General features: G+C 46.6%; 1 protein-coding gene across 1 annotated transcript in view; it reads left to right on the plus strand.

The window, feature by feature from the left end:
• Positions 1–18,061, plus strand: part of LOC104854615 — an 85,836-nt gene that overhangs the window by 58,172 nt on the left and 9,603 nt on the right. Inside the window, exons 26-34 of the mRNA XM_019205844.2 lie at positions 1,958–2,060; positions 4,215–4,300; positions 6,389–6,787; positions 8,537–8,710; positions 8,802–8,904; positions 10,058–10,143; positions 11,103–11,330; positions 12,341–12,517; positions 14,803–14,991. Coding sequence (XP_019061389.1) covers positions 1,958–2,060; positions 4,215–4,300; positions 6,389–6,787; positions 8,537–8,710; positions 8,802–8,904; positions 10,058–10,143; positions 11,103–11,330; positions 12,341–12,517; positions 14,803–14,991 — 1,545 coding nt within the window. The remainder of the gene's footprint in view (positions 1–1,957; positions 2,061–4,214; positions 4,301–6,388; positions 6,788–8,536; positions 8,711–8,801; positions 8,905–10,057; positions 10,144–11,102; positions 11,331–12,340; positions 12,518–14,802; positions 14,992–18,061) is intronic.

The raw sequence follows: 18,061 nt of genomic DNA on the forward strand, positions 1-18,061 counted from the left end.
GTGTGCTCTGGGAGAGGGTGTGTGAATGTATGAGTGAGTCGTTTTCTCGGGTTCTCGGGGTACAGGCGGGGTGTTGTTCACAGTGGGAAGCAGAGTTAAGTCTGGGCCGGGAAGGTAAACTCAGAAGAACTTGCAAGTTCTCTGCATACATCACTGCCTGCAGCCTCCCCTGGAGCATAATAATCAGGAAACCCCAGTTAGTGACTTGTCTGGCCAGGGGCCCTAGTATAGGCTCTGTGTGCATTAAGTGCCTAAAACAAAGCTGTGAGGCAGTGGCTGTTCGTTCCACGTTTTACAGAGACAGCGTGTCTTAGATTAGATGGTCTCCAAGACAGAACAGACACTGATATCTGAAGACCACAGCCCGAGCCTGCCTGTCTCCTGAGCCTCAGCTCTGGTGGTGAGGTCGGCGTCCTCCTTGGATTCTCCAGGAATGTGGGGTTCTTGCAGGAAGAGCAAAAGGAGGAAGGCAGCACTGCTGCCACCTGGGGAGCTCCCGTCACTGCGGCACTAGAGTGCAGGTGTCTACATTCATGGCTTTGGGAGCCACCATGGCCCGGGATAGAGCCAGTCTCACTGGGTTCAGAGTCACTGGCATTGCTGGATTAGAGGGTGTGGACAGAGCCCTGAGAGCCACTTCTAGAAGCAGAATGGCTCCTGTCCTTTGGCCACCATTGAATTTGGTTTATGTGCTTCTGGAGAGCAGAGCTAAACCAGAACTCGGCCGACAAAACTGTCACAGCTTTCAGGATTCTAGCAGAGCAGTCAGAAGCGAGCAGAGGGTGCTGGAGCTGGGGTTCGAGGGAGACACTGAACTCACCCAGCATGGCCCTTAAGCCAGGCATCACAGTGCCCTTGTAACCCTGAAAACAGATCCAGAACCCCAGAATACCTGTGCTGTCATTCAGGAAGTCGTGTATTGTACACCAGTACCCCATTTTACCCTAGAAAAAACTGAAGTCTAGAGAGAGGAACTGAAATTCTCGAAGCAGAATGGAAATGATTTTTTTTTCATTTAATTCTGCAAGAATTCTCCAAATATTTTGATTCCCCAAGTTCAAAGCAGTCATACAAAGAAGCAGAGGAGATTCTCGGTGACACTGCTCTGTGTACCCTGCCTTCTTGTTACCAGGACTACAGCCTTCTTAGAAGGCTTTGGCCAGGGGTTTTGCATCTGCTCCGGAGGACAGACGGGATGGCTCAGCAGCGCCGCCTCTGTGCAGTGTAGACGAGGGTCAGGGCTCTCCCTCACCCACACGGGTGCCCCGCAGGGAGGGTCCTGTTCTTGCATCGGTGTGGAAGCCAGGTGGGGATGTGAGCATGGATATCCTTGTTGCCTAAAATGTAGAAGTGTACATGGCATTGCCCGCCCAGACAGGAAGTGTGAAGGTTTAAATAACCATCGATCCTAGCACTTCTGTTCTGGATGAGCAGAAACTGGGAACATTCCAGAAGCAACTGGGGGCCGTGTAGCATAGGTGCATACTTCAGATGAAAACCAAGGACTGGGCGGTTCCTCCCAGTGCAGCTCGGCAGTATGTTAGCTTTGTCCCTTTTATCCAGAAACCCCCACCTCACCTGCGCGCAAGTTTGTGTGTGTATTTGGTTAGCAGTGGCTGCAGGAGACATCCACTAGTGTTTTACATCCAGTCCGTCATGATGATTTTCTTGGCAAGTTCGCCATTGAGGAAAAGTGATTTTCAGACTTGGACTCTTCTTCCCAGAGTGTCAGCTGCTCCCCAAAATCCCGCATGGGCAGCACACCCCCAGCAGTGAGGACTTCTCCCCCTGGCGGGGGCAGGAAGTGTCCCGCAGCTGCGAGCCGGCTGGAACCTCCGGGGGGCGTCTTCCTTCACTGTACCCACTCAGGTGTGGGTGCACAGGTGCTCAGCTGGTCCTGCGGTCACACGCTCTGCCCTTCGCATGGCAGGCTTACTCCTTTTGTTTTTTCTCCTAGAGAAAGTATGTGACGCCTTCCCAGACCAGCTCCCCCACGGTCGTGTGCTATCTCCGCCTAATCTCCAGCCTGGAGCAAAGGTGTCCTTTGACTGTGATAAAGGGTAGGTGTGAGTCTGCCTGCTCATCTGGACCTTAAAATTGAGAATGAAAATTTATCCAAAGAGGGAAGGTTTGGAGTGGCCTTAAAAATTGAGAGCCAGGCATGGTGGCAGACACCTGTAATCCCAGCACTCAGGAGGCTGAGGCAGGAGGATCACTGCAAGTTTGAGGCCAGCCTGGGCTACACAGTGAGTTCAAGGCCAGCCTGAACTACAAAGTGAGACCCTGTCCACAAAATTTAAAAGAAACAATGAGAGTTACGATGGGTGTTGTGGCTGCCTTGATGACCTGGGTCAATTCAAAATGTTTATCTTTCCTGGCCCTTTTATATTTGGGGAAGAGCCAGAAGTGGCCTGGAGCCAGATCTGGCAAATAAGGTGGATGAGGGTCTATAATCTTTTTATTTGATAGAAGTTGCTATAAACATTTTGAATCAGTTCAGGATATGGAGGTAGCCACAAAAAGACACCAAAGTACTCCAGAAAGTGTCAAGAATGTGGAGATAAATGTGCTTGAAGTGAGCAGGAGAACTTTGAGATGGATCATGGTAATGTGTCTTTTACTATGATAAATTTTTAATTGTGAAACATTCGCTATATTTTATTACATCTTATATATGACGGACATTTATTATTATATATGATAGAAAACTAAAGTAGAGGAAAATAGTAATCAAATTCTCCTAGAACTCAGTGGAGAAGAAAAGAGTATATAACACAGTACTAAAATCCAAAACGCGTGTAACAGAAAATTCCAGAATGATAAATAAGGGACACACAGCCATCACTAGGGGAAATTATATATGTTGGTGATAGGGAAAATTCTTTAAGAATCCACAAACAAATATTTAAAGCATGCCCCCCCCCGCAAATGAACTTCCATCCACCCGTGGCTCCCTGCACCACTGTAGCGGGGGAGGCGCTGTGTCCATGGAGTGGAGCGAGGGCTCACATCGAGGTGCTCCGGACACCTGGGGACTCAGGAGCTGAGACCCCATGCTGCACCAAGGAAGAGTGCGCCCAGGAGAAAAGGGAACCCAGGAAACCCACAAAGGGATTTTTAAAAAGGCAGATGATGACTGACTGTCAAGAGAAAATGTGGTGATGTAGAAAAGAGAGGCACACACGAAAACAACCATGATTAGTTTTTTTTAACCAAGTTGTGAAGCTGGGTAGAAGAACAGAACTACTTCCTTTAAAGTGAATCGTAATTTTAAAGTAAGATCTAATCTAATAATTGCTAGAGTTATAGAATTATCAGTGCAACTAGAAAATGGGAGAAAGCAGAAAACACAGTCTACGGTTCTGTTATTTGGGAGCAGGTGAATTATACATGCTTTAACACTGAAACTGAGAAATTAGATTTAAATATATGTGAGATATATAGAGAAATAGACGTTACATTTATTTCATATGCACATACATGACAAGGGAAAAATAAGATGTTAACTTCAGTTTATGAGAAGAGATCAAAGTGCTGAACCTATTTCATCTGCATAGCAACAAGAGGTAAAGAGAAGGACATCAAAGGCTGTCTCTTGTGTCAGAGATAAACCCCTCTGTTCAGGCCGGATCAGATAGAGATATATCCGTTGCTTTGTTGGAAACTGAAATAAGTGAAAGAGGCAGTCAGAAGAGTGGCAGAAGTGGGGCCAGACATACTGATTTCAGTAAATTTGGCCCAATCTCCCTTTCTAAAGACAAAAACTTCTCAGTAACTTCAAAAATATTAAATATGTGGTCCTTCCAAGAAACTTGCCTCAAATAACGGATATAGCAAATACTAAATTAACACACAAATGTTGCCATCTCTCTCTCTCTCTCTCTCTCTCTCTCACACGCGCACACACATGCGCACACACACACGCACAAAATAGAATTGAAAAAAATTACCAAGCATGTAAGAAAGCTGCTTTTATTTTTGTGTTGGTACAACCCACACTGAAGCCAAAAGATTGAGGAGAACAGTCCATGAGGAGGCAGAGAAGAAGTACTCCCTGCACAGGGAGAGGAGGGGAAGGAGAGGCAACGGCGGATACCCGGGCAGCTTCGCTGGCCCGCACCCTTCTCCCACTCTGCAGTCTCTCCGATCTGCCAGGCCTGAAGGGGACCCCGAGACGGCACGCACCACGTCATTTTTCCACATCTGTCTTTCAGGTATCGACTCATTGGCAAGTCATCTGCCGAATGTGTCATCTCGGGGAGCGCTGTCAGCTGGGACTCACAGCCACCGATTTGCGAACGTAAGTCGAAATCTCCTCGCCCATTCATCCACCAGTTAGCCCTAGAGTTGCCCCCATACCCCCCAATTTAGGGAGAATAAATCTCACCCTCTTGGAAATTTCGTCCTTCTAATATCTGAAGAATTCAATAGTATCCTTAAAATTTCCTGCAGCATTTCAAATTTCTAGACCCCCCTGCTATTTCCTCTTTGTGCAGCATAATTTATTTTAAACTACAGTTGTTACTTGGTATCTGTAGCAGGTGATTCCTGGATCCTGTGCAGATGCCAGAGGCCACAGATGCTCCAGTCTTCCATAAAATGGCACAGCAGTTGCACATAACCGGACACATCCTCCTATACGCTCTGAGTCCTCTCTGGTTCACTTATAACTAGTGCAGTATGGCTGTCCCATGAATAGTTGTCATGCTGGTTATTTAGGGAATGATGACAGGGAAGACTTCTGTGCCTATTCGGGATATTTCCAATCCTTGATTGAAATGTGGATTGGGGACCTGTGGCTTTGGAGGCCAATAACGTAGTCTTGAATTCTTGTTCTACAACCCAGCTTCCGCCGCCGCGGTGAGCGGAGCGCTTCCTAGTGTGAAGGCACTCTGTCTGGTGGAGTGAACACAGAGCTAGCGAGAGCAGCTCTTCGGGCTCCCGGTGTGGGGGAAATCCTACCCTTGTCTGATCGATGACCTGCCGTCTTCGCTGAGAGCTGAGTGCAAGCGAGCTAGCTCCCTGCGCTGAGGGGCAGAGAGGAACAGGGGGCGGCACCATCCCAGACCAGCGAGGGCCTCGGCAGGCGGTGACCCTGGGCGAGGCGGTGTTTGGTGGGTGGGGAGAGAAGTGGAAACCCGCCCTCCGGGAGCGCAGAGGCTGTGTGCGAAGGGTCAGAACCCTAACCCACGTCCTGCCCTAACCCACGTCCTGCGTTTGCGATAGACTCTGGAGAGCCGTGGCGAGTTTGGGCCGAGGCCCACTTCACGCGTGCCCCCCGTGCTGCTCGCCATGATTCCAGTGGTGGCAAAGGTGCGGGCAACCTGAATGTGCTGAAAGGAGCAAGCATGTGTTCTGTTAAACTTAAAAAAGCTTAAATGTGCCAAAATGAGGCAGACCGCAGAGGAGTTCTTCCAAATGGAACTGGGTAGGATGACTTTGTAGTGAATATTGTTCAGCCCAAAAGTATTTTAGAAAACTGTTTTGTGAGGGCCCTGTGTGGTTTTGTGTAGGAAAAAATTCACATGAAACACTTAGCTAGATAGCAGCCTTAAAGGTGATTTTTTTATTCATCTACATTTTATAAAATTTCTCTAATAAATATGTATCTTCTTAAATATTATCTTATTTTAAAGAAATAAGTAAGTGCCTAATATAGGATATGCCTGTCAAAATAATGGAAGTAGTTTATATGTTCTGCAGTTAAAATGCCTGGCAGTGGCCTATTACTTAACAGTTAAATTTGTCTTGAGAAATAGTTTCGCATCATATCTTTTCAGGAGTAGCATCTGTCATACATTTTTCTATTTCTTCTGCATTGGTGGGGTATTCAAAGTTTCTACCTTTTCTTGAGTTAACATTGGCAGAATATCTCTATTTCTAATACTTTCAAATTTGCATAAGTAGGGTACAGTACTCTGTTTTTATTACAGCTGCATCTGCAATTACTGTGTCTATTATATGCAGTATATTTGAGTTTGCCTGTTTTAGTTAGCGCTGCTGGAGCATTTTGTTTTTTCTTATATATAATGTTCTTATATAAAGATGCTATACTGTCTATCTTAAGTTACGAGTAACCAGCAGAATAAAACCAAATGCTTTCAGTAGAAAGAGAAGCGAATTAAGTGTGGTAAAGGAACATAATTAAGTTCTCATTGAAAATGACAAATAAATGTGTGCTATAAGAAGATATGGATACATTTAATTGAGAACAGCATAATACAATGGTTACCTAAGCTGCAGCTGCACAAAAATATGTCTGTATATTGGCAAAGATCAGATAAGGACAGTGTTGTGAATACCTGTGATTTACATTGGCCACCAAACTTTTCAGTTAAATATAATTTTAGGAAATTGGAATTCTATTAATTTGCTATCTCTTTTGAAGAGATTCCGTGCGAGCCGCCCCCGGCCATTGCCAATGCAGATTTCGTTAGCACCGACCGAGAAAACTTTGTCTACGGAATGGTGGTGACCTATCGGTGCGATCTTGGAGAAAGGGGGAAGAAGGTCTTTGAGCTCGTGGGGGAGCCCAGCATATACTGCACCAGCGAGGATGACCAAGTGGGCGTCTGGAGCGGGCCCGCCCCTCAGTGCATTGCGCCTAACAAGTGCACACCGCCGCGTGTGGACAATGGGGTCATGGTGTCTGAGAACAGAAGCTTCTTTTCCTTACATGAAATCGTGGAGTTTACGTGTCGGCCCGGCTTCGTCTTGAGGGGGCCCTCGCATGTGCGGTGCCAGGCCCAGAACACGTGGGGGCCGGAGTTACCGAGCTGCTCCGTGGGTGAGTGGGACCCAGGCTGGGAGCTGTGGGAGCCCCGGGGGTCCGTGTGTGTTGTTGCAGGTGTGTAGTGAGCAGCTTGGGTTAGTCTGAGGGAAGTTGTGCTTACACTGTTATGTACGCTTGTAGATGTGTCTTCACTTTGGGAAGGGCGGTAAGAGCCAAGAAGGGAACTTCTTGGGACTGTCTCGTCGCATGCGTCTTGGGGAAGTGCTGGCTGTGTTAACTGTGCAATTGCAAAGAATCCCATGGACTTTCCGGGTGCTCACGTGCTAAACACTTTCACACACATTGTCGCATTGTCGCTTTACTGCAACACTTTGAAATAGGGCTAGTGTTGTATCCATTTGATATGAAGTTGGCTTGGTCTTTCAGAGGTTAAATAAAATGTCCAAGTCACGTGCAGAAGTGACAAGTCCAGGATTAAAAAAGGCAAGTGTGTCAGACCCCAGGGCCAGAGCGCTCTGGTTCTTGCCCTAGTTCTATCAGTGAGAGGAAGAAACTGGCTTATGAAGACAGATATAGCACCAGAGCCAGTGAAAGGACCTTGGAGTCTTATAATGATCTAGTTCCTACATTTTATCATTAGAAATCTGAAGTCAGGGGTGTCTTTAGTAACTTGCTCAAAGCCAAGCCTCTTTTCCACTCATCTTACTTAGACATGGATTAGGTCGATGTTCAAACATGTTCTGATGCTAAAAGCTCCCGCAAAAATAAACCAAGGCGACTGTGAGTCCAATACCTTACAAGGACCGACTCAGCCAGGGGCCCCGGTTCCTGACGGCTCATCTTGTCTTCTTGTGCTCAGTAGCTGGCTCAGCGGGAGATTGGTAGGGTGTCGTGGTGGATGCACGGGCAAGAAGGAGTCCAGAGTTCTTCGACAGACCTGTGACGGCCTTGTGCAGTTGCGAGGAGAGCTGTGTGGAAGACAGATGTGAGCATGTCTCCGTGACTGCTGCAGTCCCAGGCAGGCTGCCAGCGAGATGAGGGGAAATCCGCTGAAGAGGCTTGGTCTGGACAGCTTCCTCGTGGCCCGAACAGCGACTCCGAACTGGAGTTGCCTTCCTCAGAAAAATGTGGTGGAGCAGCGGACAGTACTAACAGCCCTGTTTGCACAGCTACGGCAAGGAGAAGGGACCTTGGGCCTTGTCAGGGTATCAGTGAATAGAGAGACCTGTGCCAGCGGAAGTGGCTCTGTTTCTCTAGCTCTCTTGCTAGCTACGGACCTTTGACACTCTTTTGCCTCTTCTTAACCTCCCCCTTAGTAAAGATGAGGCAGGTGGAGCATCATCCAACTTCCCCTTTGAGTTACTCAGCTTTCCATTCCAGTGACAGATCCCTGGGATAAATCAACCCATAGGGTAAAAAACAGCTTCTTTGGACTCACAGTCATGGAGGTTTGAGCTCATCATTGGTGGACCCATTGCTTTTGGGCCTGTGACGAGGCAGCGCCTCGTGGAAGGGAGCGTGTGGCCGAGCACTTTGTTTGCCTTCTGGAATGAAGCAAAAGACGGATCTTACAATCCCTACGAGGACAAAGCTCCAGTGACCTAAAACTTTCCACTGGGCCCTGTATCTGAAAGGCGCCCCACTCCCACTAGTGGCCTGGGCTGAGAGCACGGGAGCCGGTGGGGAACCCTCCAGATGGAGCGTACAGCCGTGAAGCTCGATTCTCCAACTCTGGGAAAGGCTGCTGGCTTAGCAGGAGTTCCCCCAAAACTAACAGGTTCTCTGGGCCCGATCTTCCCACAGAGTGTCAGCCGCCCCCCAAAGTCCCGCATGGGCAGCACACCCCCAGCAGCGAGGACTTCTCCCCCGGGCAGGACGTGTCCTATAGCTGCCAGCCGGGCTTTGACCTCCGAGGGGCCACCTCCCTGCACTGCACCCCCCAGGGGCACTGGAGCCCTGCGCCCCCATCTTGTGTAGGTGCGTGGTGTCTTGGCTGGTTCTGCGTCCTGTTCTTTGCCACACACGCAGGCGGGCTTACTCCTGGTCACTTTTCTTTCCTTCCTTGTAGCGATATTATGTGATATCTTCCCAGACCAGCTCCCTAATGGCCGTGTGGCTTTTCCACCGAACCACCAGCTTGGAGCGAAAGTGTCCTTTACTTGTAATGAAGGGTGAGTACGACCCAGAGACCGGTGCTGGAGAGGGACTCTCGAATTCGATGGCTAATACAGGAAGAAGGCTGACCTGGTGAGAAACAAGTTTGCGGGGAGGTACACTGCTGGAAGGCCAGTTTCCCGCTGAGGGGAAGGAAGGGCTCCTTGGCAACACTGTCAGGACTCAGTGCCGAATACAAACATAGATACATTTGCTCATACTGAAGTTGAGGCTGAAACGGGAAGTGAATGGATCAGTAGTTCTTTGGAGGTGGAAAATCACAATTTTATAGGAGGTTGCTAGAAAAAATGCTGGATGAATGCAACAAAAATTGTTCGGCCAGTAATAAGCCAGACAAGGGTTGTTTCCGGCACGGGAGGCCAGTCCGTAGTGAAGTTTGTAACAGCGCGTGGATGCATATGTTTTAATCCAGTCACGTAACTATGTCAGGGTTGGCTTTCACAGGAGGACCACAGTGGGCCACAGTTACTGTGAATCCACTGCTCTGGGCAGGGGGCTTCGCTGCTCTGTGGGAAGCAACGCGATTGGATGGCAAGGCCATTCTTTTTAGTAGTGCCTTATTAGATTATTGGCATTTGCAAAGTCTGCTACCCAAGCTCAATTTCCAGTTCCAGAGTGACTGTAGATTTCAGCCTATTTCAGGCCAGCAGGATCCGATGACGAGCTGGGTGTTTCAGAGCAGTGGATGTTCCCCTCCGCCTCTCTCTCCCCAGCTCACCCGTTGTCGTCGTGTAGCGAGGAGAACGGTGCCTGTTCTCTTTCCAGATGTTTCCTCCTGACCCACTATGGAGCGAGTGCAGTGTCACGGGCTCTCAGTGCATGTGCGCTCTGAGGTCTCATGCCCTTGGGAAGCCTGGTCCGTGCTCAGTGCCTTGGTCAGGTGAAGGTGGACCTGGAAGGACATGTAGGATTCAGTGTACCAGCTGCGATCTCATTGCCGGGTGCAGGGTGCCGCGGTTCTTCAGGGTAATGTGGACTCTGGGTCTGTCAGCTGCTGACTTCAGACGTCTTAGTGAGCTGAGACTTTTAGCTGGGCCTGAACCTGCAGCCTGTGCCCTGGGCAGAAGTTAGGAAGCTGAGCGTCTGTCAGTGAAATGAGAAAGGGGTAGATGGGGAAGGCTCACCCATTCGCTCCCCACTTTCTTTTAGGTTCCGATTAAAAGGCAGCTCTACTAGTCATTGTGTCTTGGATAGAATGCAAAGCCTGTGGAACAGCAGTGTTCCTGTGTGTGAACGTGAGTAGGAAAGAAAATCCGGCCTGGGACAGCACTCCTGACTTCTTCCCAGCGTTTGCCTCAGGGAATCACTCACCTGGGGTCCGGTGATGCTCTACACCGAGACATTACTGATTGTTCAAGGCCAGATTTATTCTTTTTAATTCCTGTTTTCTAATGATCAGAAAAACGTTCTTTTCAATCTAGATTTATGAAAATACCTTGCTGGTAATCTGTCTGGCTGTCATATGCTGAGTATAGGGTGAAACTTTATAAAAACATTCACTGCATAGGAAACTCAGATATCCAACAGATGCAGCCTTCCAGAGACACATACAACTGAAAATAAGTATAACTAAACTTGAGATGAAGACAGATAAGTAAATTTTACATATAAGAAATGAATCACTGATGTAGTAAGGCTCTTACATGTTTATATGCAGAATTATGATAAACAGGTTTATCTGTTATCAAATTCACGTCAGATTATAAGCATCAAATTAGTTTTAAGGAAAGAACTGCTTCAAACATCTACACTAAAAGCAGGAAGAAATGATAGCTGGTAGTTTGAATGAATGATAGGGAAAAAAACCAAAAAGAAAGGTCTCGAGAGCCATATAATCGCTATAAAGAACTCTGTCGTTACAGACTGATGATACCACTGTATATTTGGTATTGGTATTGAGGACAATGGACTTGATTCACCCAGAAACATTTACTAAAGAGGCTGGCACATGCTTCAGAAATTTCTGTCTAATTTAAGGTCTCTAAGGACCGAAACCTCACCTGTCACATTGTTGACCCAGGACTATCTCTGTGCCTGATGTAAAGTCGCAAATCAAGTGGTCGTTAAAAGCCAAATATTTATCTCCCAGATTCATGGAACACTCAGCCGTAACACAGGGACAGGGCATCATTCTGGTGTTAGTTATCTTGGTTGAAACGCTAATAGAATTGAAAGCTCTTAATCTTCTTTCTAGAAATCTTGTGTCCAAACCCTCCAGCTATCTTCAATGGGAAGTACACAGGCACTTCTCTGAGGGAGTTTCCTTATGGAGAAGAAGTATCTTATGCGTGCAACCCCCAAGCAGACCGAGGGATGACCTACAGCCTCATTGGGGAGAGCACCATCCGTTGCATAAGTGACAGTCAAGGGAATGGGATTTGGAGTGGCCCTGCCCCTCACTGTGAACTTTCTGTTCCTGCTGGTCAGTACCAATTTCCTCCTATGTCCTAGCGGGCTAGTAATCTAGGCAAGACTCTCCCTGTGTTCATAGTGGCGGCATGCTTGCTTGTGAACATGGCTTTATTATAAATGGCACACAGAGCTGCCTTCTAGGTGAATGACAGATGGGTTCTAGATATATTGCACTGTGCCCTCATTGGTACCATTCTAGCTGGGCTTGGTACTACTCGTGTGTAGTACCAGTTACTCAAGAGGCTGAGACACGAAGATCTGTTGAGCCTAGAAGTTCAAGACCAGCCTAGACCTCATCAGGGGAAAAAAAAAGCCAAAGTTGATGTAGATCAGTTTGGTGATATTCTGGTGGCTCTTCCTGCGTGGCAAGCATGCAGGATGGAGGATAAGCTCCAGATTTCATAGGGGATTGAAAGGAAGTGTCAAAGGAAATGCTCTTTGTCGACATCTCTAGCACCAGTTGTCTTTATACTACAGAGATGGCTATGGTGAGCAAAGGTCGGGGTCATGATTACTTCAGAACTGAGCAGGCTATGGAAGCAATTAAACTCAGTGTAGGCTTGGATACTGTTTGTTACTCCCAAGTGTTTCATGGGAGCCCCTCACCCACTGCATGGCTGTTCAGTTCGCCATGAATGCGGGGAGTGCAGGCAGCCGTAGAGAAGAGGAGGTTAGGGCTGTGCTCTTAGCCTCGATGGTGCATTCCTTGTCCGTGTCTGTGGCTCATGTGTGGCTGCGTGGCCTACACGGGCTCTCCATCCACCAGGAAGGACAGAATAGCATGTGGCTTCCACCTGATGCACTGTGCAGGCAGAGAATACGGAAGATCGTGTGCAGATGCGGAGGTCTGGGCTACACCATCAGTCGTCCGCTCATTAGCTAACCCACAATGCAGTGTAACCCACCTGTGCCACGTCTTTGTGCACCTCTAGTGGCCAGAGATGTATGAGTGTTGACGTGTCACACTTGTATATTTAACCGGAAGTCTCTCTTTGTGTTTGTGTGGAAATGTGTTCTTAGCATGCCCACATCCACCTAAGATCCAGAATGGGCATCACATTGGAAAGCATGCATCTTCCTATCTTCCTGGGATGAAATTCCTCTACACTTGTGACCCTGGCTACCTGGTGGAGGGATCTGACTTCGTATTCTGTACGGACCAGAGAACCTGGAGCCGACTTGATCATTTTTGCACAAGTATCTGATTTCTTCGTATTTCTTATCCTTTCTGAGTTATGGAAAATGGATGCAGGAGACTAATGAGTCTGAGCGATCGCTGAAGTGATGTTGATTTAATAAGGTCGAGAAGATAGTGAGATGAGTATCAACAGAAGGGGAAAAGAAGAACAAAAAGCAGGAAGGAGGCTGCCCCAGGATCCTAGTCTGTACCCATGCGTGCCATTAGGGGAAGGGACTTCCGGGAACGCAGTGGCTGTCACACACCACTTTTCAGTGCTCTGCTGGCTTTGAACTGATAGCTCTGCAGAACCTCTGAGGGTCAGAGGTAGTCCTCATAGCGCCCTCAGAAGGCAGGTAAGTAACCGGAAGCATACTCTGTTAAGAGGCGATGGATGCCGGAAAAAGGCAGTGTCTCGTCCTCTGCAGATAAGCAGAAGAGATATTGAAAGCAAATAATTCACCCTGAGAGTGAAGTCTCTTTGTAACCCTCAAGGCCGAGGGTAGAGTGCTTATTTATCTGCTGCATGAAACAGTTCTCCAAGAATTATTTCCTGCATTTCGGGCCCTTGTTTTCCATACAAACAGAGAACCTGCAGCTGACTTGATCGTTCTGGCACAAGTGCCTGATGTTTGAATCTTTCCTAACAGCATTCTAAAAAGCTACAAATAGTGCATTAAAAATAATAGGACTAGGCAGTGTTCTGAGGTCTTCACAAAAGTAATTAATGTTAGAGTCCAAAAGAATCTGGTGAAGCTGTATTGTTATTCTTGCCGTCCAATGTTAGAGGAAATTGAGGTCAGAGAGATCTAATAACTGGTTCAAGTTCCACAGCTTGTGAGCGGCTGTCCAAGGATGGGGCCTCAGCTCACGTGCTGCTTTTAAACGCTGTTCTAAAGAACTGAAGAATGCCCCTTCTTAACTGTGTTTCTTTGGGTGTCACAAAACTACAAATGATTTTTTCTTGCTTTGTATATTTTTGCCTAGTCTTTCTTTTTAGAAATACTAGGCTAAGGGCAGGGATGACATGGGCGATGCCTCAGACAGGCCTAAACATGTTTCAAATGTTGGAGAACAGCTAGCTAGGGCTCTCCCTGTCCCCAGACTCTCAGAACCCCTCTCGTGCTCCTCAGCCTCTCTTAGCGACAGAAAACGAGGCCGAGTGCAGACGGGGTAATTGTGCTTACGGGCGAGAGGAGACTGCACGAGATGCACCGTCCGCAGGGCTCTACACACACCTGGAACCTCTTCCCTCCTGGCTTCAGTTGCCTAAAAAGAAGGTGAAAATTCAGAAAATGTTTGAAAGATGCAAGCTGAAACTCTGGGAAGGTCCTCCTGAAAATAGAAGGCCAGTACTTTAGTCTCTTGGTAGCTGCTTCCCTTTCATTTACATGAAAATCATTTTGTCCTATAACGAGCCTCTTGGAGCCTGCTTTAGTTTATAGCAGGGCATCCTTGGCACCAGCAAATCAGCCCTTTCCAGAGACTCTGATTCTGCTTAAAGAAGGTATCAGAAGTCTGTTTTTAACAAATCTGCTATGATATTCTGACACAGAGCGGCCACAATACCTTGAAGAAGTACCACTTTACCTCATTGGTGCTTATGAAGAGAAAAATATTTGGGCTGATTCTGAGGCTATTTACAGTGGAAAAGGAGGCTTTGCTGAATTTGAAGTAGTTCTTGATGGCTGGGCAGAAAAAGCAAATCAAAGGATGAGTTAAAAAGACAAAGTAAACTGGGCTGGGGATGGAGCTCAGTGGCACCAGGCCTGCCTCACAGCATAAGGTCCTGAGATCAATCCTGGTACCGAAAAAAAAAAAAAGACAAAGTAGATGAAGTATAATAATGATGTTTTTGGTTTTTAAGTTGTTCTTTTTCATTTTCTTTTCATTTTTTGTTGTTTAAAAGTGATATTTTAAATTCAGAATCATGGCTTACTTCTTTGTATAGAAATGGGACAGAAATGTCTGTTACAGCAAGAGCCAAACATACCAGGGTGTATCTAAGGTCTGATTCCAGTGGGTCCATGGCTAGAATTTGGTCGTCCTAACTCCTGTTCCTCCTATGACTTTCCAGTTGCGAAGTTGTTAATAAACATATTCCATAGTCCCTTACTGTACATACGAAGTGAAAATCAGAAAATTTTAAGGCCTAAGATGTTCGGGGTGGGGAAGGGTCAACAACTTGACTAATAACATGCTGTACCTTTGAGGAAAGCTGAGTACGTTTAGGGTCATAGATCTCTAACCTGAGTGATTGTCAGTAATAACACAGCCATTTTCTTCTGGGTTTTTCTAATTCCAGAGGTAAAGTGTAGTCTCTCAAATGAGCTTATGAATGGAGTCCTGGAGGAGCTCACACTGAGAAGAGAATATCACTATGAAGATGCCGTCACGTTGGTGTGTAAGGCTGGGTTCACCCTGGACGGCAGGGCCCACAGCCAGTGCCAGGCAGATGGCAGATGGAATCCTCCCCTGGGCAGGTGCACCTCTGGTGAGTGCGAGAACGCGGCAAATGAGGGAGGCCCTGTTTAGCCATGTACTGTTCCTACATCATGTGCACAGCCCACAGCCCCCACGCGTGCTGCGATGGTACAGCTCATGCTAATGCAGGCCCGAGGACAGGTACCATCTCAGAATACGCCTGCGTGCTGTGTTGGTCATTTCAAGCTGAAATCACTCAAAGAACCATAACTGCAGGTAGGGCCATTTGGCCATCAGCAGCGTTTTTAAAGATTCAGGAGGTGGAGCTTTGTGGTAGAGCATTTGGCAAGCATGTACAGGGCCGGGATTTGATCCCTGGCACTACAAGAAAAAAAATTATTTTAGGAGGGGTGTCTTACTGATACCGAGGCAGGAAAATAACCTCAGTCAGTAGAGACTGGAAATTGGGGCTGAAAAAGCCTCGGTGAATGAAGTTATTGGAATAAATTTATGTTGCATTAGCTTTTACATTCCCCACCCGTATGTTTCTTAATGATAGCCGTAGAGCTTACCCTCAACCACAGAGCCCTTTGACCTCTCGTTCCTTCACAGATTTGTTGCTCTTTGTCTAGAGTATAAAACCATCTTGCTTAGATAATGTCTTTGGCTTTCTCTTCCTTGTGAAGGTCTTTAACATGCAAATTTAATAAAACTCGTATGCTTTTTCCTTGTTCATCAGCCTTATATCAATGCCTTTATGCCAAAGGTTGAAATTTCTTAAATTTTGCATGAAATTCCTATATGCTACCTGAAAAAATTGAAGGGACAGAATTTGAAGAGAATATATTTCATTGTGTTCCGCTGCTATGGGTGTTCCAAAAACGGATCCCTGGGCACTGACGGGTAATCTGGGTCTAGATCTAGCCTAAGAGAATGCATAAGAACCGAGGGGGTGTCACAGGGATCTCTTTTCCCCTGCACTAAGAGCTAAGCATTGTCAGTCCCCCTTCTCCCCTCACACTTTTCACCCACCTGGCTCTCTGGAGGACCCCGCTGCCTTGTTCTGTCTGTCCCTTAAGGATTTATTTACAGCCTGTGAGTCTTCAGAGCCGGGAGCATATCAGCAGAAATGTAGGCCTGTAAGAGTTGAGCCTTCCCAGCGGCAGCAGGCCGCCTCTGCACTGTTGTGCAGGGTGTTACAGCAGGCCCGTTTAGAAATGCTGCTTCATCTGGCAATTTAATAGAGCTGGGAGGTAAAAAGCACAAAAGTGTGAACTCGTACAGGTTAAGGGGCAGATGAGCAAAGATAAGAACAAATAGTATTTTTAAATCTGAATTAGTGCTAGACTTCCCTCCCTCCCCAACTCTTAAGTTTCTTATTTATAATGCATGTCATGCACCAAGTGACAGCCGCCTGCCTGCAGTGGAACCCCCGCCCAAGCAGCCCCGCTGCCCACATCCACTGGAGCACAGAGATAACAAGCCAGCCGCACCCTGCTGCTCTCGCTGCCCGCCCTGTTTACCAGCCAGCCCCAGGCCCGTCACCAGGGGTCGCTAAAACTGCCCACCCTCTCGACCACTGCCCCGTATAACCAGGAGCACCCTCCTCTCAGTGCCAGCGGCCTCCTCGCCCTTGGCCCATCTGCACCCAGGCGGTGATAAGCTCATCGCATGTTGCTTGGCTGCCTCGGCGGTCTCAGTCGTGGCTTGGTCTGACCTTACACCAAGGATTGTTCATCGTCCATTTTTTTTTACAATTAATCCCTTAAAGTTGTTAACTGCATGTTTCTAAATTACAAATTCACCATCTCCCCAGTAGCAAATTATATTCACTTCTTTGGCAAAAAGTTCACGGGGTAACTGATTATCCTTAGAAGTTCTGAGAATCTTGCTGGACTGACAGATAATCCAGTTCATTGGAGAGCCAACCCCTACCATATATTAAAGGAAAACATAAGGGCATCATACCTAACTCACTTTGCAGTAGCACCAAAATAAACATAAAAGTAAATGGAGAAAATGTATCTCCATAAGATAAAAATTTATTATAAGTTAAAATGAAATTGTTTCACAGGTATAATAACAGGCATTATAAATCCATAAGAAAGAGAAAGTTATAATTAACATTGGAAAAATCTAAAACCTTTTTAAAGTCTTAAATATAAGATTAATAAGAGTTAGAACATTTTAAAATCAAGCTATAGAGAAACAAAATTTTTAAAAGCATATTTATCAAACAGCCAGGCCTGGATGCAGCTCAGGGGAAGAACAGGGTAGCCTCTGACCTTAGACCCTGGCTTCAACCTTAGCAGTTTGTAAAAGAAAAGAAAAGCCATTTTTTTAAACCAGAATAGGATTGGAAAAATCATAAAAGATGTTAACCTTTTTGACCTGTTGATTAGTTTGATTTAAACCTTAGCCTCTGAAAGAAGGTATTAGATAGTTGGGCAATATTGGAAGATACAATGAAAATAAGATCAGCCCAGAACTAGTGTTTGTGATAACAGTAATAACTGTAAAAGTCAATTTGTACTAAGCACATCGTGTATTGGAACGATTAGGGAATGATCGAGAGATAGGAGAGACAGATCCTAATTTAATGCTCACAATTTCTGAGGAAGATAGGACTCTTATTATCCCATTTTCCAGATATAGAAACTAAGACACAAGGGATTTAAGTAATTGCCCGAGATCACACAGTAGGGTAGCCTGGGTCCAGATGGCCTGTCTAACCCACCTCACCTACCCGTCGTGCACCTTAACAATGAGTAAGTGGGCAAAGACGCTAAATGTGCAGTTCAGTCAGAGAGAACATGTGGTGTTGGTCATAATGAAAGGAAAGCTGTGAGGCCAAAGTCACCAACAAGACAGGAAGCAACAAGACAGTTCCCCAGACCAGTGGAGAGACCCACACAAAAAGTAAGGATGGGCCGCGCAACTGTTAACCAGTGGGTTCTTGGAACTCACACTTTAGTATAAGCTCCTGTGAGCTCTTTTTGTGCCTCTGGACTATGGCCCAGAGTTCAGCAATCCCCTTTCCACTAAATTCTTAGTCTCTTCACTGGGTCGGTCTATTGGTAAACTTTGAGATCTTACTGTTTTCTTGTGAGAAGAGGCAAAAAAAAAAAAAAAAAAATGTA

This window comes from Fukomys damarensis, unplaced genomic scaffold (genome assembly GCF_012274545.1).
Source record: "Fukomys damarensis isolate Sample0158 unplaced genomic scaffold, DMR_v1.0_HiC HiC_scaffold_11, whole genome shotgun sequence".
NCBI classification, from domain to species: domain Eukaryota; kingdom Metazoa; phylum Chordata; class Mammalia; order Rodentia; family Bathyergidae; genus Fukomys; species Fukomys damarensis.